This window comes from Lichenostomus cassidix, chromosome 3 (assembly GCF_008360975.1).
Source record: "Lichenostomus cassidix isolate B80296 chromosome 3, HeHo_3.0, whole genome shotgun sequence".
In the NCBI taxonomy this organism is placed as follows: Eukaryota; Metazoa; Chordata; class Aves; order Passeriformes; family Meliphagidae; genus Lichenostomus; species Lichenostomus cassidix.
In genome coordinates this window covers 54,791,065-54,815,185 of record NC_139483.1, presented here as the reverse complement: position 1 = coordinate 54,815,185, position 24,121 = coordinate 54,791,065, and the positions used below count along the sequence as shown (strand labels likewise).

At 37.3% G+C, this 24,121-nt stretch overlaps 1 protein-coding gene across 1 annotated transcript in view; it reads left to right on the top strand.

The window, feature by feature from the left end:
• The window catches only part of CCDC170 (coiled-coil domain containing 170), a 35,475-nt gene extending 11,972 nt beyond the window's left edge, over nt 1-23,503 (top strand). Inside the window, 9 exon segments of the mRNA XM_085055831.1 lie at nt 2,004-2,148; nt 3,869-4,054; nt 10,502-10,819; nt 13,567-13,767; nt 14,399-14,572; nt 15,331-15,573; nt 16,457-16,693; nt 20,473-20,652; nt 20,654-23,503. Of these exon segments, the coding sequence (XP_084911957.1) occupies nt 2,004-2,148; nt 3,869-4,054; nt 10,502-10,819; nt 13,567-13,767; nt 14,399-14,572; nt 15,331-15,573; nt 16,457-16,693; nt 20,473-20,652; nt 20,654-20,671 (1,702 nt within the window). The 3' untranslated portion in view covers nt 20,672-23,503.
• The last annotated feature ends 618 nt before the right edge of the window (nt 23,504-24,121 follow it).

The window sequence follows — 24,121 nt, the reverse complement described above, 5'->3', positions numbered from 1 at the left end:
CACCTTTATGGCCTTCTGCAGGTAATTAGATTATTCGTAAAGTTATCAAGTGAGTGCTTTGTACTTCAGATTTTTTATTTTTAGAAGCAGACATGGTTTTGTGTATGGATACACCTCAATTTTTTAGAGCCACAGAAGAGTTGTGGGGTTGGTGGTCAACCTTATGCAATATTCTGACATATAGGCATGCATCTATGGCATGTCTGAGCTTAATACCTTTTCATGTCTGACATATCCCTCCTCAGAACAGCAGTATAGCAGCCATCTCATTTAGTTTTGCTGGGGCTACAGAGGAAAGGAAGGTGCCCAGAGGTGAGTAAGCTGTGAGGCACTAGTGTTCTGAGTAACAGTGTCTGCTGTAGCAGGCAGAGCTCTTTTGGCTCTTGGTGTGTGCTGTGCAGTGCTATGTGGAACTATCCCCTTAATGTCCAGAGCAGTAATGAACGTTTTCCATTCCTGTCTGTTATTCTGTCACTCTCCTTCACTTTGCAGCATTTACAGCAGCTGCACTGAACTCCCTCCTAAGGCTATGTAAAAAATCTTTTCATGGACTGTTTTGCTTACTGATTTATAACCATTCAATGTACTGTGTTTGCACTCACTGTGCATTTCCTATTGGAGTCTCGTGCTGCTCTTTAGTTATGGAATGATGGTCTGTTTGATTGCCAGCCTAGAGAGGAAGAAATCAGTAATGGAAACAAATGAGTCCAGAAATGACTACTGTGCCCATCTTGAAAACTGAGAATAGTGCTACCTTCTGATAAGCAAATGAGTTTCAATAAAATATTTTCTCTAGACAGCTGTTTGGTTACATCTCAGGTCTTGATTTGGTCTAGAGTAAAGAACTTGCTCTAGAAAGAACCTGTTTTTCAACTGGAAGCACAATAGTTTGTTTTGCAAATCTACCACTACCTATCTACCATGTCTCACGCTCCACCACTAAGGACCTCTCTCTTGGGTGTCCCTGAGAGATATTGGAGTTGATATTTGGATTGCACTAGTGGTCATTTTGAACTCTGGCTGGCTGCTTCTGCTAATTTGTTTCTTTGTAGTTTTTCATAAGTGACATGTGTTTCAGCATCCTGAGCAAGACTTTTTTCTGTGTTTGCTACTGAAGCAGACTGTGGTGGCTTTTGTTTGCTGGACTCATCTTTGTCCCTGGCAAAGAAAGGGGTGTAACCACATTTATACTAATGAGTTAAATTCACTGCTTCTTTATTTGGCTGGTTGTTCTTACTGAGCATTTACAAACTGACACCTGCTGTTAAGGCTGAGAACATGTTTCATGTGGGATATATATCCACATGACAGGCACCTGTTGAGATTGATGAAATTGCTGGCAAAAAGCTCCCTTTCCTTCACATCTCTGTGGTAGCCCCTAGATACTGTCTTTTTAAATCCACACCTATCATGGCTAGTGCCTCAGAGTACTGTCTAGCAAAGTAGTGTCTCCCATCTCTGCTTCTGTTGGTAAACTTCCCTTCACTGGTACTCTGCATGTTCATTACATTTATTTACATTTCCATTAGTCCAGAAAGGCTTCTCTTTCATTCGAGTTTGTTAATCCGCATTGTCAGCTTCTTTAGAGAGGGGATGTGAAGTGCTTCTAGCATGTTTTTGCTTAAAGTTGATCACTCTCTTCCCCCTGTACTTTTTCTAAGCTTTTGCTTGCACTTTGCACTTCTAGTATCTTGAGGGCACTATTTATTCATGTCATTTGGCTCTTGTGTGTTATTTAAATTTTGTGCTGAGAACGAGATTGGGATCAAAGAAGGTTTTTTTAAGTGTTAGTCAAAAGCAAAGATGAAGATGTGTTTACACGTAAGGCAACAGCAAAAATTGTATGTATTACACAACAGACGTAGAGAATTAAATGTAACTTTTAAAATTCATTTGGTGGTATGAAGAAGCTAGCAGTAGTCTTGGGGGATAATGTATTTTGCCTAGAATTCATTTTCAGGGAACATTCATCCTGATGTGTATATTTTTTTCTGCCTGATTAGTAAATACTTGAATGAGTGTGAAGAAAACAGGACTCAAGCTTCTAAAATCAGCAAGAAGTATGAAGAGCTCCTTACACAGCTTTCTGGATTCTTGGACGTAGACATCAGAGAAAAAGAGAAACCACAGGAACATTTAACATCAAAGGTGATTGTATAGGCAAATGTTTCTCTACAGCAATTTAACAGAAAAATATTTGGTTGTCACAGAAGTAAAGCAAGTGATGGAAATCTTTGTATTTAATAATGGTTTGCAGACAGTGCTATCATTAAAAGACAGATTTTTTTTCATATTGGGCTAATTTTCAAAGGTGCTGAACACGAATAGACCTCAGTGAACTCAGTCTGCTCTTATCTGCCTAAATATTTTATCAGCCTGTAGTTCCCACATACAGCCCTGATTAGACTCATGGTTGAAAGCTTTCCTCAAAACATTGACATGAGGGTCAACAGGTGATGTGTAAACTGTAGCACCAGATTTCAACCCTTATCTTAACACTTATCTTAACCCTTATCTTAACCCTTTATTAACTACAAACATCTGAAATGGCATGCCCCAAAACAACCCTAACAGTGTCCTGTAATGAAATGCTGTAAATAACTTTGTGGTGTCTCTGAGACTTAATAATAAAACTTGATTATTTCTCTTCAAAATACTTCTGAAGTTCCATAAACTAAGCTTCCATTTAGGAAAGGAAAATTATTTGTGTATTCTTTTAACCTCTATCAGTGCTGCTATAAGACATTTAATTCTAATTTTATGCATTTCACTCGTCTTTTGTCTACTCTTTTTTATCCCTGTTTTTCTTCACTTTGGGGCACAATAGCTATTTGGGGAAATTCTGTTTCATTATGTTCATGTCATTGTAAGAGTACAGTCTTAATAAATCAAGATTATCTAGGTACGTATCACAGTGTACTCCCTCGTGGTATTATATAATATTGCAATAGATGCTCTAACAAAATTTGGCTAGTTGTCAAGCAAAAGGCACTCTTGCATGCCTTAATAATTAATGAGTTAATAATTAGAGCTTTAAAAAACATATCTTGATGTCTTTTAACAATGTAGTAATAAATCTAGTTGGGAAATCTAATTTTTGCTGAAAACTGTGCCTTAGGAAAACTTAGCAACTAGTTTTTTTGGGGTCTTGGCACATCTATTTAGCTTCCTTTCCACATTATGGTTTTAATTAAGACAGAATTGATCTGGTTTAGTCTTAACAAATGTCTGGCCAGTAGGAATCAGGGTACATTTTTTGCTCACTCTTTGAAGTGCCCACTTTCATCTATTCCACTTACTGGAAACAGCATAATGTACCAAAACAGCCCTTGAATCCTCCTGGAAAGGACTCCTTTTTCCAAGGTGTTGGCTGCCCATAATGGCAGCACACCAGGTATTTGGCCCTGCCCTTGAATGTGCTTACGAAATATCTGTTACTAATTCAAATCTCCCGTGCTTAAAAAGTTTCAAGTATGAATTGCAGCTTTCTCATTGCAATGAAGGGCACACATCCTAAAAAGCCAGGCTGAAATGGTCTGCTTTTCATGTGGAGTAGCTGCATCTGTTTTCTGACCTGCTTCAAGTCAAGCATGGATGTGCAGCAGCAGTAGCTCTCCACCTGTTTAATACATCAAAAAGTCTGTGTGGGAGTAAATGTGAATCTCATTGTGCTAAAGGGGGGGTTTATAGTGAGAATATGATTCTATGATTTTAATTGTATTTCTGCTCTTCCTATAAAAAAATAGTACAGTGCAATTAGAAACACCATGTCTTCATTGCCATGGTTAGGAGCAGGTGTAACTGCGATGAATATATTTAATTGTTAAGAGCTTTTAAAAGGCTGCTAATATTTGAATTATTTCTCAAGGTCTCTGAAATATGTGAAGAAAATCTGACGCTAAAAGACCAGGTTGCTGCTCTTCAAGAAGCTGTGAATGTCCATGAGATGGAGGCTAAAGCTAATAGAGAAACTATCATGAGATTGGTTTCCGAAGTGAGCAAGGAGCAGAAAAAGGCAACAGGATATTATCAAGACATAGAAAAACTTAGTAAGGTACATAATTGCGTGGCTTGTCTTCTTGTCTAGTTTTAAAATGTTTTATTGAAATTTCAAATTAATTTTCAATAGGAATTGCATGAGAAAAAATGATTCTGAAAAAATTATGTTGATTAGGGTCTTCCCTAAAAATGACTTTTTCTAAGGTTATTTTCAACTTTTTGAAAGTGAGACATGGAGATTAAACAATAACTTTAAAAAATATATATATCTGAGGTATATTTGATGTTCTTTAGTGCTGTTTGCAAATTTCTATTTTTGCTTTCTTCTTAGTGTTGTAGCCTGCACAAACATGTCAGTAAATAAATGTGTATATTATTAATGAGTGTATCTGAGGCACAAGCATGCAGTGGTGAAAAATGTGTTTTTAAATAATATTTATTTGATACTGCAAGTTCTCTGACAATTTTTCTATTCAGTTTTTCAAAAATTCTAATGAGAAATTGGAAGGAATCAGTTGGACACTTGTTCTTTCTTTTTCTCTTAAGGAAGTGGAAGATAAAGTGTCTTGGCTTCCATACCCCCTAGATTATCTTTTCACTGCACTATAAATTAGTATTTCATAACCATTGGCTCATACCCAAAAAGTTGTAAGCAGTAGGATGGCTCCTGCAGGGAAGCACTGTTTCGCTGTTGGGAAGCTGTAGAGGAGAGCTGTGCAGGAAGGAAGGATGGTCAGATGAGAAATGTAAGTTAAGTTGTAAGTCAAGTATTCACGAAATGCACCTAGCTATGATTTGTGAAGGAAAAGGATGTGATTTAAGGACTGAATTGCTCCAGGAGAACTTTCCATTAAGAGCTCATATATTTCAAAGGATAGGTGAACAAAGTGCATTTCTGTAGCAATTTTCCTTATTGCTTTGCACTTTGACTGAAGTCTGTGGAAAGGAAGCAGTTTGGTAAAATCCCAATGAAGATTTCCTGCAGGTGAAACTGTGTAGTTAAAGCTGATGGCCAGAACCTGAGAAGATAAGAGGAGAAGCTTAGACTGTCAAATATGTAGCTGAGTTCTGTGTGATTCAGTTTGTAGGAATTTTAAACATAAAGGCAACCTTGTGCAAGTGAGTTTTCAAATGCAATACAGCATTTTCTCCACCCCTGGCATTCCTCCTTTCCTGAAGAAGAGACACCCACCATACACTTTAAAGGATATAGTGTTCTGATTTGGTTGTAAGCAAAATACTTAGGGGATGAGAAATAACTGGCAGTGTGCTCTGGAGAAGAAAGAATTTGTGGAGAAGATAAATGTAAGTACTACAAGGGTCATAAATTTCACTTACTGCTGAAAATAGTTCTTAGCAAGCTGTCTACAATTTTCTAAGACTCAATGGAACTGCGAGAGAACCTGCACCAAAAACTTAAACACGTCCTTTTTGAGAACATTTTGTTTTCATGCTTCACTTCAAATAGATGTGTGTGAGGAAGAGCAGAGTGTCATTTACTCACTAAGTAAGCCAGAATCAGGAGATGTTTTAAGCCAAGATCAAGGCTCCATTTGTGACTTGTTTTTCAAGTTTGCTCTGACTGCCTAAACATTTACCAAGTTGAGCTGGTTTTCTGAAAAATATTTTCCTACCATTATTGTACAGATGCCAAATACATAATTTATTTAATCAATTTCGCAGAAATGTCTGTCTAAATTATTAGCATTGCCTTTCAAGAGCATGGCCTTTGAAAATCCCCGTCTGCATAGAGGGTGCAGATTCCTCCAGTGGTGTTTCAGTTTAGCTACTTACATTTGCAGACACTGACTAAATCTGTTGAGAAGGTTTTGTGTCCACAACAGTGCATTAAGAAGTTCAGTATTGAAAAAGAAAGTAAAACCAAAGAAAATCTGTAAGTTCTCACACGTCAGGTGTGATGTATGGGATCCCCTGTTCCCTTGATGGGTATCTTCCTTGGTCACAGAAAGGGCACCAGTGGCATAAATTCAGTTTGGGTTTGTCATGTGCTTCATGCTGCACAGTTTAAGCACATGAACAGAGTTGCATGTGTTGTGACATGTTCCCCTGTCAAGGTGAGAAGCTGCAATCCATACTGTTCCTGTGCCAGAAGATTCATACTTGGCTGTGTGTTTCTGGGCTGTTTTCTGAACTTCATTAATGGAATTGCCTGTAGCTGAATTTACCCAGCAAAAGCTGAGTACAAGTGACTCTTGCCAGCATGTGCCTACAGCTCTCAGGGCCAAACATTTTGGCCATCCATCTTCAGTGTTGCAGACCGAGATGGCAGCCCTTTCCCCCCAAATTTGTCTTAAAATTCTTCCTATGTGTATAGAGACCATCACACTGTTCTGACACTCATCTCCAGCAAGATTTGGCCACAGCACTGTTCCCTGCCACCCCTCTGAGCAATTGCCTGTTTTAATTGCAGGTAATTCTCCACTCCTGCTCTTTAGGATTTCTGTGAACTCCTTCTCTTGACCAGGTGCTTTTTTTTATGTCCCAGGAGGAGGTAGCTGTCTGTATTCCAAAACTTTTAATGAATAAAATAGAAGCCATTTATTTATTTTTTTAAGTTTGATATATTCAACATATTCTTTAGCATGTTTGATAGTTGAGTATTTATTGCAGTTAGCTGGGCTTCATTCAAGGAGCATTAGAGAGTGAAACATAATTTTATCTGTTCCCCTCTCAGTCTCACTGTATAACAATATTGAGCAGCAAAGAATAAAACCTGATACATTCTTGAAACTAATATAAGTAAAAAAAGCAATTCAAGAAGCTGTTTTTTTGTAATCTATTAATTTTATTTATTTATTAATATATTGTATTTATTTCTTAATTTCTCATGTTTTTGAAAGAATATTGCAAGATTTTTCCTCTGGAGATCTGTAAATATTGTGCATACCTTTACTATGGCTGCATTGGATATCAAATTCGCATTTGATGAAAATTAGCTTTTAAATGCTGGCCAGATTTCTAGACTGAGAATCAGAATACCCATCATTTATTTCTTTCTGTATGTCTAGAGAGTGATTATTGATTATGATAATCATAATTAGAGAATTATAACATTCTTTGAGAGTGTCTGCAGGTCCTTTAAAATGGCTTATTTGCTCTAACCAAGTTTCTTTCTAGTATTTAATGAATTTCTCTATGATATTTATCTAAAGTGTAGAAGAGGGTGTATATATTTTTCCACATTAATTCAAATACAACGTTGCCATTGATGAACCACAAGAACTAGTAAACTGTCTTGTACTGTTTCACATTTTTGCTGATGATTTGCTGGAAATATTTGTGATTTCCCTCTGAAGTGGTATTTAAAACATTTGTTTTGCAAAGATGTGCACCATGAAAAATCTTTAGAGAACATACCTGAAATGTGGTCAAGCAATTTTAATTAACACAAATATATCTGCAAGTACTGCTGATGCAAAATTAACCAAGAAAATACTCTTCAGTATTCAACATTTACTTATATTGCTAAGTCAATGAATAAAATTGATCCAACTAGTTTCTAATCAATATAAATTTATTAAAATTAATCAATTGTATGAAAAAGAGTTAATTAAAATGTAAAAAAATTATTTAAGGAGATTGATTGAACTTGAGAAGCATGGCTACATTTTTAATATACCCAAATACTTAGACTGTAGGAGAGACAGCCAAATGATTTTAGGTTTTTCTTGTCCCAACAGATAAACATAGGAATGAATTTCTCAGAACCTGGATTTTTTTTTCTTTTTAGTTTATAAGATGTCGTTAAGAAAATAATTAGAGACAGTTTTCATCAGGCATCACAGATATTTCAGATTAAATCATTAGAGAGGACAGGAGAGAAGAGCAAACTAGTTTACAATCCTTATGGTATAACAGTATTAACTGGAGGTGCAGCTGGTGTAAGAATTTATCTAGAAGACACCTGCAGTCTCTTCAATACCTTCCTATTATTTTTAATGTAATGTGAGTTCTTTTTTGTGTATGTATGTGTAGTTGACTTTAGTGTATTGGGACCATGCTGCTGACTGGGGTGTCAGTATTAACAGAATCATGGAATTATTTAAGTTGGAAAAGATCTTTAAAATCATGGAGTCCAGCTGTTAACCCAGCACTGCCAAGTCCACCACTAAACCATGTCCCTAAGTACCATATCTACATGTCTTTCAGATACCTCTAGGAATGGCGACCCCACCACTTCCCTGGGCAGCCTGTTCTGGTGCTTTACACCCTTTTGATGAAGAATTTTTTCCTGATATCCAATGTAAACCTCCCCTGACACAATTCAAGGCCATTTCCTCTTGTCCTATTGTTTCTTAATTAGGAGAAGAAACAAACCCCACCTGTCTCCAACCTCCTTTCAGGCAGTTGTAGAGAGTGATAAGGTCTCCCTTGAGCCTCCACTTCTCCAGATTAAACAACCCCAGGCCTTTCAGATGCTCCTTATAAGACTTGTGCTCCAGACCTTTCCCAGCTGTGTTGCCCTTCTCTGAACATGCTCCAGCACCTCAATGTCCTTCCTGAACTGAGTGGCCCAGAACTGAGCACAGGACTCAAGGTGAGACCTCACCAGTGCTGAGTACAGGGGACAATCACTGCCCTGGTCCTGCTGGCCACTCTATTGCTGATCCAGGCCATTGGCCTTCTTGCCCACCTGGGCACAGCTGGCTCATGTTCAGCCGTGGTCAACCAGCACCCCCAGGTCCTTTTCTGCCAGGCAGCTTCTCAGCCACTGTTTGGTGGCTTGCACTTCCTTATTTTGTACCTTGATCTTTTGAATAAACTGTTTGTTTTCAGATGTTCACAATTTAACAAGATGGTGATTAAGTAAGCTCTCTGGTATTGGCAAACCATTTTAGCACTGCCTTTCTGAAAGGAAAAATATGCACTGCTGAAAACTGTAATTGAAATAAATGACTCTTTATTCTTTGCTGTAATTACTATAATGTAGTTCTGAGCACAGGTGGGAATTCTCTATTAATAGGCCTTGTCTAGAATAAAAAAGAGAAATTGGCAAGGAATCAGGCCAACTTTTGTTGCTAAAACAGTTCTAAAATTACTTCAGAAAGGTGTAATGACAAATAATTTCCTAAATGACAGGGGTTGTTTTGATTTGTGTTTTTTCGTCTTTGCCTTTTTGCAGCAATTAAAAATTTTAGTATTTTTAGTATCGAATTATTATATTTTATTTTCTAAAGGTGCCCTGCAAACTCAAAGGAGTTTTGTCCATCCTCCCTGCTGATCTACAGAAATGCTCCCAGATTTACTGCTTGATTGGCAGATATTCCATTAATACAAATGACATACTGTGCTCCACAGCAAGCACACATAGACCCTGAGAGACTCTTGAGTAATCACCATATTCATAACTGTTCCAGGAACAATTCTTTAACTCCAGTGTGCACAATCTTAACTCAGATCAGTCCACTTACTGAGCCTCTATTTACCACTGAGACCTCCAGAGGAATCCAATCCCTCTCTGTAAAATATTCCATCCTCTGTAATAACTTTGTGTCTTGGGTGAAGTATTATTCTTTCCTTTTGTGTCATGTGTGAATATCCTTTCCATTTGTTCTTAAAATTCAGAAAATGCCCTGAGAAATGAAGATTTAGTCTTTACTATACTTCTAGTTGCTTTTGCTACAAATATTTTTCTTGTATATGTACGTGTAAGCACTCTTAATGTTGGTATTTTGGGCAAAGGAAAGATACAAGCTTTTATTTATTTATGTTTATACCATTATATTTCTTTATTTTTTCTCTCATAATTTGTTTTGGTGTCATGGGTCAGGATACACAATTCTCTCTGCTCTACCCTGTTGGTTCAATACTTATATTCAACTGATATAGATAAATATGTGTTGGCTATATTTTATCCTGTTCCAGCCAAGCCTTGATTTGTTTGGTCCCTCACTTCCCATTTCTGTGAATAAATTATCATTCAGAGAGAGTGTGTCTATTGTTTTAGTAATCTCTGAATTGTCAGGCAGTTGGAGTTGGTAATCACTGCAGGTCCCTTCCAGCTGAAATATCCTATCCTATCCTATCCTATCCTATCCTATCCTATCCTATCCTATCCTATCCTATCCTATCCTATCCTATCCTATCCTTTCCCCTCTCAGTTATAGTACTTTGGCTTTATTTGTGTTACATCTTGTTCACTGCTTATTTTTCAGGTCATATTATCTGGATAGAAAAGTAATATTTCAATAGTTTTACAAAAAAACAATTTGGTGTGTTCACCTGCAAATTTTATTCACGCATTCTTTTTGTAAGACACTATAAGAGGTTAGTCTTTAGTGTGATTACAGCAGACTTCAGGTTTTCACCAATTTCAGTGGCAATTCTCCTATGAAACTCCGATGTTGAGCAAATATGAGGAATATAGGTCCTAGTTTCTCTGTCTGCAGTACCTGCTCCTGAGTTATTCCTTAATTTGTGTGTGGAGGAGAGGGTTTATAACTGATTAAAACAATCTGGTTTAATTTTTCATGCACTTTAGGATCTTGACAGTGCTGTAACAAAGAGACACAATTTAGAGATGGAGATCAGAAACCTCCAAGAGAAACTGACTGTTAACCAGAAAGCTTTGGACACCTCGAAGCAGGAACTGCACAATCTGAAGAAATCTTCCAGGGAGTTAGATGGAAGCTTGAAGAGCAGCAAAGAAGAGGCCAGGACTGCTCAGAGCTCTTTAGAGGCTTTTAAAGAAGAAATTGCTACCCTGCTCAGTTGTGGATCTGCAATAATTAAACCTTCTGAGAAGGCCATTTTGGAGAGGATCCGAGAAATACATTGCAAAGAGGAGAGTAAAGAAATAGTAAGTCAGCAACTACTGCAATTGTCCAATGTATGTATTTATTCTCTTTGGATCCTGTTTCATTTTATTCATCTGGTACAGTGTTGGTTCTTTCTGCTTAGGATTTAAAATTACAGAAACCTTTAATTTTGCTGTCTATTGATTTAAGGTAATAGCTGAAAAGCATCTATGTTTTACTAAATAGGAAGAGTTTAGAAATTAAATTAATAATAGATGCTGTAAAGAAGAAAAGACTGGGAATGGTCTTTCAGTTACAACATTGAAATTTGGTTTCTGTGCCAGGAGGCATCAAAGGTGGCTGTTTGGTTGCTATGATTTAGTGAAACATGAACAAGTATGGATTTGCTGCTGCAATGGTGACTTAAAGAACTGACTTCTTTCTCAAAGCAGATATAATTGATGAGTTGCCACTCTTGATGAGTTGCAACTTCTTTCCCTCCAAGCCTCAAAACCTGCACCTAAAAATAAAGATGTGTTTTTACACTTACAGCTAACCATTGTTCATCATCCAGGAGAAGGTAATAGGAAGGCTCTGGCTTGAGGCATTTGGGCTGGTAGTGTTTGCAAAAGTGTGTTTGAATGTATGGATAGAGAAGGGAGAGCTCAGAAGGAAGGTGAGTCAGAATGCAGTCTGACAAATGTCAGTATCCTCACACTGAAGTTTCTCGCTTGCTTACATGGGCATTTATTGATTTGGTTAGTGAGGACTATTATAAAATTAAAAGTCACACACTAAATCAAAAGCTGCTTTCAGTGAGACACTGAAAACTAGCGTTGGTGTCCTTGCCTGATTTTAAAATTCCAGCATCTCCTGCGGATGTGATAGTTTTTAATGATAGCAAGTCATTTTGTATTCTGTCCAAGGCTGGAAATAGTTCTTGAAAATATCCTATGCATTTTGATGGAGTAAGAAAAAACTAAAACAAAAAAGCCTGGGCACACTGTTGGCTCAGTTTCAGCCAGCTAATGACCAGCTCCCCCATGTCCTTTTCCATCGTGTAGCTTCCCAGCCACTCTGCCCAGCCTGTAGCAATGTTGTCACCCAAGGGGCAGGACCTGGCACTTTGCCTTGTTGAACTTCATGCCACTGGCATCAGCCCATTGATCCAGCCTGCCCAGCTCCCTCTGCAGAGCCTTCCTGCCCTCCAGCAGATCCATACTCTGACCCAACTTGGTGTCATATGTAAAATGGTCTTAGTTTGAAATTATCCAGTAGCTACATTAAAACAAAAAGCAGGAAGTGGGTTTTAATTTTGCAGGCTGCCTGATCAAGCTGCAAAAGTCATAGGAATGAGAAGTTGTGCAGGGCAGGAGTGCAGGACCAAAAATGCAGCCTTTGTAAGATGATGGATCTGGCACAGGTGGGTAACAAGGGTACAACCTTGTTTTAGGAAATGCCTTTGTTGTGTGTTGCTCCTAAGCCAAGGATGAAAGCTACACCAGGATGCCCTAGGATGATAAAATGCTAGCTTGGTGGTTTTGTGCTCTCAGCTTCTGTGGCATGGTCCTTCCCTTTCTTGTGCCCATGGGCCATTTGAAGTCCCTAAAACCCCCTTGCAGCCACTCTGCAGCCTGATAAAGGGGCTCTGGGTTCTCTTGTTCTGGAGGAGCAAGTTACTGAAGCTTTTTCCTGCTCAGTGATACAAGAAGCAGAAAAGCAGATAATGTGTGTGTAGGTTCTTGTAGATTTGTTATTGTTCAGTGTTGTCTATCATATGAGCAGCAGTAATTTCTCTGTGTTTTTTAGGCAAGCTGGGCGCAAACTGTTGCTTCTATTTAATTGCAGTTTGAGTTGGACACATTTCAGTGCCATTAAAATTAATGAGAGCTCTGTGTACTTACTGTTCATTTTAGTAACAGGAACCAACCAGGTGCTTAAAGTGAAGAGGCTGCTTGGAGATAAGTGTCTGAACACTGAGTTACAAATGCAATGTAATTAATTATGTAATCAAATAATTATATGACAGTAAGAGGAAGACAGAGGGAAACAAGCAACTTCATGTATAGATCTGCCTTTCAGTATTTAGCAATAGTGTAACCAGATACTTTCAAACATTTAATTTATAAATAGTTTACCACTTAAAATCCATTACATTATATGTAGGTACTGTAAAGTTAACAGTGAAGAACTATACATTTTTTCAAAGTTATTAAATTGCTTGTTCTGAGATTTTATCCTTTTATCCTTGGGCTGTGTCTTGATCACAGAAATTACTATTTTTTTTTGTAAACAAAATCTTTTAGTTGAACACTGCTTAATAGTTAACAATTGGAAACACTTCTCTGAGACTTAGTTATCTGTATTTACATTCTCCCCTACATGCTGCATATATTTTCTAAATAACTTATATGCTTTTTCTAATCAGCTCCTCAACAGAATAGTGATTTTACTGGCTTATTTTAAAGAATGATAGCTGACTGCCAGGTCTGGTTGTGCCCATATCTTTAGAAATTTTGTGTCTAAATTAATTTGTATTGATATTTTAAAAGATAGCAATACCTTTTAGTCATTTGACTTATCTTACATATGGTATCTTCTGTTCACTTTTAGGTGTCTCATGTCACCACTTCTGACATTTTTTCTTTGTGGTTACAGCAGGTTTTTCTTTTTGTCTTCTAAAAGCACGTATTTTAAAGATAAATATTTTACCCTATTTTTAATAATTTGTTGATACATATTTTATATTTTTCTAGCATCTCCACACCCACCTAATCCCATATATTTCATTGGTTTGCTTGTTCCCTAGGTGGTATCTCAGCTTGAAACCCAATTAGCTAAATTGACTGAAGCTTTGGAAAATCAGACCAGATTGTACCATGACGCTCTGGAGAGGAGCAGGAAAGCTGAAAAATGTTCTGAGAATTTCCACAATCAATTGAAGCAGTTGGAAGAGGAATTACTAACTGTGAACCTGATGCAAGATGGTTTGAAGCTTGAGAAACAAAAAGTAGTTACACACATTATTTACTTTTGAATAGAAGTCACTAAAGGCAGAGACACAGCTCATTGTATTGCTTTGGTTACCTGGAGCACTGCGAGTAATGCAAAATAGAAAAGTCAGACTTTGACCAGCAGTTGCAGCTGCAAAATGTAGCTAAGCTTTTGAGTTCCAAGTCCATTAATGTGAAACAAAACAAAACAAACAAACAAACAAAGGCAACCCCTCCAAAATTAACAACATTCCAAAACCAGCATAAAAGAAGTCCCTGTAAATACATCAGAAGTCCTTCAATGATTCTCTGATCTCAAAACTTTCTCTTGTCTCTACATCTTTCTCTAAAATATCATCTACTCTGCAATCTCTCAAGAGCTTGCAGTCTTTGATTCTTTTATATTCTTAGATAATCATGGCTACTAGGATTTTTTTGTTAATTTTATGAATGAACACACTGTTAGCCTATAACTCACTCACGTACCAAAGACTCTGAAAAATGACATAGTACCTGGAAAGCCAAACACTACAGCTAAGAAAAGCAAAGTTGTAGCATGTTGTGAGGCCAGGATTAATGCCTAGAAAATTTGATTAGCAAAGAATCAACAATTGTGTGCTATTATTTTATTATTTTTCTACATCTTAGTATCTGAAATTTCTGGAGCAACTTAATGAGAAGATGAAGCTGGATAGCCTAGCAGCAGAGGTTGGATTTGATATGACTATGGATGCAATTCTGGCCCGGGTGGAGCAGTTAGTGAAACTGGAAGGTGATGCGGTGGTGGAAAACAAGACGGTGGCATACAGCCTCAGAAGGAAGGTAAGCAAAAAAGGCTTGCCATTCAAAGATAAACATATGGCTATAACTGTGTAGTGGCTTGCTAGAGGCAGCAGACTGTGTATGTGCAAGGAATTTCAAAGATGTCCATTACATAAAAAGTAAATAGTGAATGTTTGCAAACTGTGCAAAAAGACTGCATATTGAAATAACTAAACCCACCAGTGAGTTGAACACAATACTGCTTTTCACAGCTTCTTAAGAACAAACTATGAAGTTATGGATGTTTGTATCTGTGTATGTGTCTACTTTTTAACACACATTTATAGTTCTGTAAACAACTGCCATTAAGATTTAAATCTGAAAGGATCTGCTGGGGAGGGAGGCACATTACACAAACTTTTCTAGAAACCAGTAGGGTGTTGGTTGTACTTCACCAAGAATTTGAGTGTTTCCAACATTCAGTGTTCCCACAGGAACAAGTCTGCTCAAATTTAGTCAAACAATATTCTGTCATCCTGTTACGACATAGGGAAATCTTTTGTGTTTAGGCTTGTCACAATGGTGTAGAGCTGGGAACTGGGTCTGTTTAAAGCTTAAAACAATAGAGAAGCACAATGAATTGGTAATACAAGGATTATCAAGTTAGGGTATATATGTTGAAAACTTCTTCACAGAGTTTTCAAGAGAGGAAAAGGAGTTCACATTATATATGTAATATGAGGATTAAATTTTCAATTATATAGTACCACTATATATCATATGTATTTTTTCAAATTTCCTTGTGCTTGGAAATCAAGTTGAAGGCTCAGAAAGAAAAACTTGAAAGTAAAGAGCTGCACATGAACCTTCTGCGGCAGAAAATAACCCAGCTGGAAGAAGAGAAGCAAGTAAGGACTGCCTTAGCTGTGGAAAGGGATGAGGCCAACAGTGCTGTCAGAAAGTTACATAAGATGATAGAGAGGCTACAGAAGCAGCTTGATCTGGCAAAGGAAACAAATACTGATCTCAAAGCCAAGCTATCTGAAACCAATGAACTTAAGGTGAGTTAAAAGATTACATTTGTGCTTCTATCTGTTTCTCTATTCCAGTTGGATACAGATGGACTTCATTTAAAATAAATGTGTTCATGGAGAACTACTCAAATCTAGGTGGAGAAAGCAAATATAATATTACACTGTTTTGTGTATTTTACAACTTGTCTTGGTATACTAATTAGCACCCGCAAAAAGCAATGTAAATTTTCAGGTCAGTGTAAGAAAAATACAATATATGCAACTCCTTCTTTCCTGTTGATATGGCTGTCATCTTGTATTTTCCCATGCATTGCTCACAGAAGGTCTATTCTGGTAGGTATAGGAGGGAATACAGCAGACAAGATGCTAAATTTTAATTGTTTCTATTTCATTACATTGCAGTAGTAATACTTTACCTGCTTTAACTCAGGTGAATACAAGTAATTTGGAGCCATTGATGGCTTGCCACCACTAGGAGGAAGGAAGATTGATTTTGTGTGACTTTGTGTCTTGTGGCTGATGGAGTGAAATAGACAAGTATGTGTGTGTTCCCACTGAACCATTTTTGCCAGTAAAACATTTGGCAACTCTTTTTCATACTATTTTTCCAAGGGCTGGGATAGAGTGAATGCACACTGTGGATTTTCTTTTTGGTCCAGAAACCTCTTTTTTCCAAAATCTGTAAAGAATTAACTGTCTTTGAAAGAAAAACCTTTTTTGTTAGTTGTGTTGAAATAGGCCAGACTCCTTTAACAACTTTTCAGTTCACATGTACATGTGATGATTTAATCAAGAACTCAAAAGAAGCCACACTAAAGTGCTTATTCATGATCACTCATGATATTTTTATTATTTGTTCAAGTTAGATGAAAAAGTATGAAAAATTTAACACTTCCTTATTTTATTGCAGATCAAAACTTTGGAGCAGAACAAAACAATAGAGGAACTCAGTAAGTCTCAAGGCAAATTGGAAAGAATGAAAGAAAAAGCTGAGAAACAACTTAGATCTGCCAAATCAGAACTTGTTTTAAAGGAGCGTAAAGCTACTGAGGATAAAGAAAAAACCAAAAATATGTTAGATGCAGTTACCAGTGAGATGAAGGTGCTTAAAACAACCCTTGCAGAACTAGCAAAAAGAGAGAGACAGGTAGGTGTATAGGTATTTGACAAGTGCTAGGTGCTCCTTAGAGTGTAGGAAAATGGTATAGGTGGAGCAGCTATCCAGCTGTGCTTAAAACTGTTCAAAACATTATCAAAGTAGGAAATTTTAGCTCACACTTATGAGCAAGAGTAACAACTGTGATTGCAAAGCTATTCTGCAAATTAAGTTTTGCAAGAGAATAATAAATTCAGGCATTATTTCCTTTGTTTATCACAAAGTATTGCATCACCTTTTAGAGAAGTACTAAAATGCTGTGAAATCTCAGTATCTCTTTTGAGGTATGTATTTTTCAAAATATCTTGGGTATATAACTTACCAAATTCTCATCTGTTTCCTTTTGTTTCTCACACATCCATCTCTTGCGGCTTTTCCTTGCCAGTTGTTAGAGATTCAACAAGACTAAGTGATAGGATGTAAGGAAGAAGCCTCAGGGTGTGCTGAGCCGGGGTTTAGATTGGATATTGGGCAAAATATATTCACTGAAAGGGTAGTAAAGCATTGGAAAAAGTTGTCCAAGGGAGTGGTTTAGTCACCAGTCCTAAAGGTATTTGAAAGACACCTAGACAGGGTTTAGTGATGGACTTGGCAATGCAGCTTAAGTGTTGGACTTGATAATCTTAAAGATCTTTTCCAACCTGAATGATTTAATGACTCTGTATTACTGTGTATAGGCCATAAATTCAAACAATCTTGGAAAGCACAAGAAAAAACCCAACCCCCCCCAAAAAACCCCAGCCCCAGAATTAATATTGAATGTAAGTATTTTGGATCAATATGTGACATAAAACTTAAACAAAGTTTGGATCAGAAAAAATTTTGTGGTAACTCGGAGGATATAAGTAGTTTGTGGGAGACATATTAGTGAATGTGTTTCATTCTAATTTCAAAACCTTGTGAAGGATATCTGTTACTGCCCTGAATGTTGTGTATTTTAGCAATGTGTTGAAATAATTGTTGAAAGCAAATGGGATGTTTCTTTAAAGTAAAAAAAATTGTAATTTAAAATTTATTTCAGCTGCTTAGAACTTTATTAGATTTTCCAGCTAAAAAATTTATGCTATGTGTTAGCATAACAATGACTCTGGATGAAATTTAAGAATTCTATTTCAGAAAATTAGTCTAGAAAAAGATTTTTTTTTTTTACATGGAGAGAAGGCCAACAACCTGGGGATCTTTTTTTCCCCTGGAAATCTTTAGCACTGTTTTGTTTTATTAAAAAGGTTAGAAATTTGGCAGGAAAATTTAATTTCTTCATACATCTCATGAGGAAACAAAGCATCCGGCACAGAGAAGAAGATATTAATTACATGCGAGAAATTATTCCATGGAGTCATACATTGAGTATTTTGCTAAAAGCACACAAATGTTGAATTTTTACTGTGTGAATCCAAGGCGTTTCAAACTACTTAAATATTGTTGCAATATTCTTTGGACTGTTTTTTTTTTTTTTTTTTTTTTGTTTTCTTTCTGTTGGAATAAGACCCCTTCTACTTTCTTGTAGTTACAGTGTGAAAATAAAATGTAGTGTCTACTTTTTACTTCTCCAAACCCCTGTCCCCAATATCTTGGGTTAATGCTCTAAATTGCATTAATTTCCTGGTTTTTTTCACTTCTGATAATTTTACTTACTGAATTGAAGGTGCAAAGAAAATTTAGCAGGAGTGCTGCTGTCTGTAGCATACATTTGTGTCTGAGTCTTTTTAGTGATATTTATCCTTTATTATTTCTCTCTTTCATCCAAAGACTGGATCTTTGCAGAGAGCTGCCTTGATCTTTTAAAGTAAAGTCTGTATGGAAACAAATTCCAGCTTTGCTGCCTCCTTATCCTGTCTGCAATCCAGATGTTGTAAAAAAATCTTTAGCTTCTGCTAAATAGCGCTTGCCTAGCACACTGCCTGAGCCCGACATCAGTGACTTGCTGAACTAGTGTGGAAGATAATATATGGAAACTTTGGGGTAACTTTTTGGCATAACATTGTTTCAGTGTTTGATCTGAGACATTACACTGCCTTGGTAATACAGATAGCTGGGATGGAATTCTCAAATCACAGAATCATGGAATGGGTTGGGTTGGAAGGGACCTTAAAAATGAAATAGTTCCAACACACCTGCCATGGGTAGGGACACCTTCCACTAGACCAGATTGATCAAAACCCCATTCAGCCTGGCCTTTCACACTTCCAGGGATGGGGCATTCACAACTTCCCTGGGCAAACCTGTTCCAGTGTCTCACCACCCTCCCATAAAGAATTTATTCCTAACATCTGATCTAAATCTCTCCTCTTTTAGTTTAAAACCCTTCCCCCTTTTTCTGTCACTATATGCCTGTGTAAAATGTCACCCTCCCCCCCCCCTTTTTTTTTTTTTTTTTTTTTTTAATAAGCCCCCTTTAATTTCTGAAAGGCTGTTCAAATATCTCCCTGGAGCCTTCTCTTCTCCAGGCTGAACAATCCCAACTCTCTCAGAAGAGACATTCTTCATCCTTCTGATCATCTTTGTAGCCCTCCTTGGGAGCTGTTCTAACAGGTCCATGTCTGTCTTGTGCTGAGGACTCCAGACCTCAGCCCTATTCTGTATTGTTTTTCATACTTGTGTTTCTGAACGGATGGCAGCTCCTCAGGGTTTGAAAGAAACTGTCTTTGGCAAAGTCTTGGAACTGAGACCTGGTTTTCAGGAAGCTTCAAACCCCTTTCCTCACAGATTCTAACTGCTTTAGAATTCTGTGCAGTGATCTTGGGGTTGGAGACATTTCAGGACTGTGTTTATCTCCTCCTTACCCTCAGCGCTTGGCATAATTAGTGGAGTGAGGATGCTGCCACACCAGAACATGAGTCCAGTTTCCTGATGGTTTTGATGATTTTGTGGCATTTTGAGTCTCTTTCATGCTTGGGAATGGGGATCTTGGCATTCAAATAGATAGCAAGAACAGCATGTTTCCTCAAATAGTAACATTTTTCTCTTTTGTGTGTTGATGATAAGGAGTATTAAGGCATTCATCATTTTGGTTGTGTAATTTATTGTCTGTGTAAGAGGCCTTGAAGTTTGACTGATAATGATCCATATTGTGAGTTGAGAAGAATGAATCAGCAGTGGTGACAACTAGTGGTGGATGTCTGTCCATTTGGAACTGCAGGGAGAAAGCCGGTGTCTTTAATTACTTAACCAAATACCATTCCTGTGACATTTTCAGCAGCTATGCACAGAAGAAAAACAAGCATTTTCCCTAAGCTGCATCTTGAATTTGGGCTATATCCTGATTGAAATCAAAGTCAGACCTCAGGATGTGCCAAACTTCCACCTTTCTTCTAACTTCCTCCTTTCAGTTGTGTTTTTCTCAAAAAAGTGCAGCGTGGAGGGGAGCAGTGGCAGACAGTGCTCAAGGATGAGCACCTTAGCCAGTGCTCTAGGATGTGCCCACCAGAGCTTCCAGTTGTTGTCATCTGGATCCAGTAAAACTGTGTTTTCCTCACTTTTTGCAGTTGAGTCAGCAGGGAAGACATGCCTGTGAAAGACACTAAAGAAATACTTGAAAACTGTTTTGTATTTGAGATACTTGACATCTCAGCTGTTTGTGTTTTGTGATTTGATGTGTGTTCCAAAGGGCTGTTTGTGTCCTCTTCTGCTCTCTGTATTGAGCAACAGCAGAAATGCCTGTATTTAGCACTGACAGTACAAGTGCTTGTGTTTGTGTGTATGCATATGTGTTTTCCCTGACACGTCCTTTGCTTCCTATCTAATTTAGTCCTTTCTGTTGGCTCCTGCAGCTGGCGGATTTCCGGGAGGTGGTCTCGCGGATGCTGGGCCTCGACATTGCCAGCCTGGCTCTTCCTGACTACGAAATCATCACCCGCCTGGACGGGCTGATCCACTCTCATCAGCACCATTTCTTCCCCTGTGTCTGCCTCAGAGATGTGGCAAGGACACCAGAGGAGCAGCAAAGAAACCATCCAGCTTCTTCACTGAAAGGAGATGGAACAAAGTAAAATTTTCTGTTTGCTTCCTTGCCTGCTAGACATCCACACAAAACAGATACTAATTTCTGTTCCCTGCTCTACAGACACCAACTAGGGCTGATTTTTAGAACTTCAATAGAGAGAGTGAATGGAACGGGTAGAGTAAAACCAGCAGCCTGGAGATGGCAAACAGAAAATCCCTGGGCAGCTTAATACTTCAGTTATGAAAATGATAGGCAACACATCAACAACACCCTCAAGTTTCACTGCAGAGGCATTGAAATCATGAGCCACCCAAGGCCAGTTCACAGTTTTGAGAAGTTACTCAATGTCCACTTCAGTGGCACTCCTTGTGCTTCACCTCTGGGTGACGGGTGAAATGGACTAGAGGTTGTCCTGCTGCTGTTCTTGCCACATGGGACCACTCTGCATTTTTACACATAAGGGCTTTAGATTCAAGACAGTTATCTGCAAGCTAGAGGATCATCTCAGTTTTGGAACAAGAGATTTTTATTTCTTTTGTTGGTGTCTTTGGTCTGCTTGAATGACAAAACAAAAAATTTCGGTTTTGCAGCAAAGGCTTTCTCACAGGGTCCTATTATGTGCCTCATGTAGATATATTTGGTAAATCTGGGGGTTGGCCTTGGTTGTGATGCCTTGAAAATTGTGCTTCTAGCTGCTGTATTACTTGGGCAGTTAATACACCGGCCAAACAAGTGGCAATTCTTCTGAATTAATGAAAAATTATTTTCAAATTCCTGTTCACTACAGAAAATAGTTGAACTACTACAGTGTTTATTTTCAGAGAGATGATGATGAGGTGTACAAAACTGCTTTCTGAGTGTTGTTAAACTTCGTGATTTTTTTAAAAAGAAATATGGACAGTAAGTCTGTTTTAATAGCACATTTGGAGTTGATTCTGTGGTTTTAGTTTTCTCTTCCCATTATATGTTTTGTATGGATATGTAGAACAGTAAAGAAGACTTACCTATTTATGTCTGACCATTTGTGGGCTTTCTACAGTATCTCAGCAAATGATGACCCACTCACTAAAACTGAACACACTATTTTAAGAAAAATGACACATTTTCAAGTAAGAGTGGTAATTTTGGTATCTGGTTAGGGACTAAAAGCATGCTTTTATTTCATTTGCTTGCGAAGAATCGTTTCTCAGTGACTTCCTGTAAAATAAAAAAATAAACACTCAAGCTTTTGCAAAACCAGTCATTTGAGAGATAGAGATAAATCTTGTGTAAATTCTTATGCTCTTGTGGCCACCTGGATTAAAATAAATTTAATTTCTTGTTTTATAATGTAATTTTGTTTTGGGGGGAATGACTTCAAACTGAAAGAGGGCAGGTTTAGATTAGATATTAGGAAAAAATTCTTTTTTGTGGGGGTAGTGAGGCGCAGGTTGCACCAAGAAGTTGTGGATGCTCCAATCCCTGCAAGTGCTCAAGGCCAGGCTGGATGAAATGTAGTTTTTAGGCATGATATGTTGATTGGGAATTTAGAGGGTGGAAGAGGATGCAATAATTTTCTAATTCTTTGTGAGATAATACAAGTAGTATAACTTTGTGTTTTGTTGGTTTTATAGGCACTTCTGCTTGATTTATTACTAAAGAACAATACCATTTTCTTCATCCACATTAATAAATATCATTCAAAACATGATTTACCTTATTTTGAAAGTAAATTGTATTACAAATTTAGGTCCACTCAGCCCAGATAATACATTTGTAACATTAAGACGTAGTCTCTGAGAGTGACAATTATAAAGTAAGTTTGCATTGTGAAATGATTTCCAGACTTGAAGTGTCCTGTCAGGCTTATTAGTCCTGTGCCCTGCCACCCTGTGACCAGCCCTGGCACCAGCAGTGAAGCTCCAGCCCCACAGAAGCCACCAGCAAAGTTCTCTAAATTATTTCCAAGGAGGCAGATTTTCACATGAAGGTCACAGCAATGCTTGATTACTGGCTTGCATGTTAAAACAGAAGAAAGAATAAAGGTTTTCTAATGACTTTTTTTTAGCACCGCAGATCTGTATTTTCTGAAGCATTGATGCTCACTATGTTCATAAAGGAATATGAACTATTATCTGACTATTAATATTCCCCATATTTGCTTTACTGGAAGAATACTGACATATTTCTTCATTTAGCCGAAGCAAATATATAAATAAAGAAGAAATTATTTGATGTGAACAAAGTTCAGGTGACTTTTGACCTATATAATTTAAGTAACCCCCGAACAAACTGACTTTCAATTTTTAAGGCTTGTTTCGTACAGCATTGAAGTTAGTCTTTTTTTTGGAAGAACAATTAGACGAGGCTTATGAATGTTTTCAATATTTGTTTCAAATATTTTCTTCTTTTTTAAACCAAGACACATTCAACACAAGACAGGTGTTGCAAGAGTGTATTAAGGTTGTGTCAGCAGACACTCCTCTTCCCGTAGATTATTTTTACTAGGTTTGTTTGTATGAATAAAAAGTGTGTGATTAAGAGTTTTCTTTCTGTTCGTAATTACTCTTTTGTAATGGTAAAGGATTCTTGATTTATCGGCAGAATGCATACTAAAATAGAAGTAATATATGTTAACTCACAAAGCAGTACAGCTACAGAACTAAATTTTTTTCTCCAAGTAACACCTGAACCAACTCCAATGGAGACAACTTTACTACGAAGTACTAAGGTAAAACTCAACAAATTAAAATGTTGCAATTGTAGACACTGAAGTGAAATAATTTACATGCTATAAACATTGTAATAATAAAATCACAGAAGAAATAATGAAATTAATGTTACAATGTTATGAGTGTAATAAAGCACATGAATTTGAATTTTTTCTATGCATCATATTATTGATAATACACTATTTGCAAAACAGCAGAACCATCCATCAGAATATTAATGTAGTAGAACCATGATTCCTCAAAGAAATCAAGTGCAAAAGTATTCAAATTCTTTGCTGAATTAGAATTAAGGCACATAAAGACAGATCCCATTAAATTACTCTCTGACTTCTGTTGCTCTCTGGTTTATTATTGCTGAATAAAGCAGTTTGATTGCTTTTTCACATTTTCTGTGGATGTGTGCATCATCCACATTTTCCTAGGGATTATTGGAGTTACTGGATTATTTTGCACACTATGATGGTGCAGGAGAGGGGAAACATGAATGACCCAAGTCATAATAGATTTTATTTTAAAAAAAGGCAGATGAGGAATCAGGTACATTTTGAGAGAAAAAGTAATGTCTTCTCCCAAATTTTTAATGTGAAATTGAAGTATTTTCTAAGACTACAATTGCTGACAGTTTCTCTTGACCATCTTAAAGAAAAAGGCCAAGGAATGAAGCAAAATGAAGTGGAATTCTCTGTGAAATTAGAGAAAAGGGGTTTCTGATGTCACTGAAGCATACAAAACAAAATTAGTTAACTATGTGGAAAATAAAAAAAT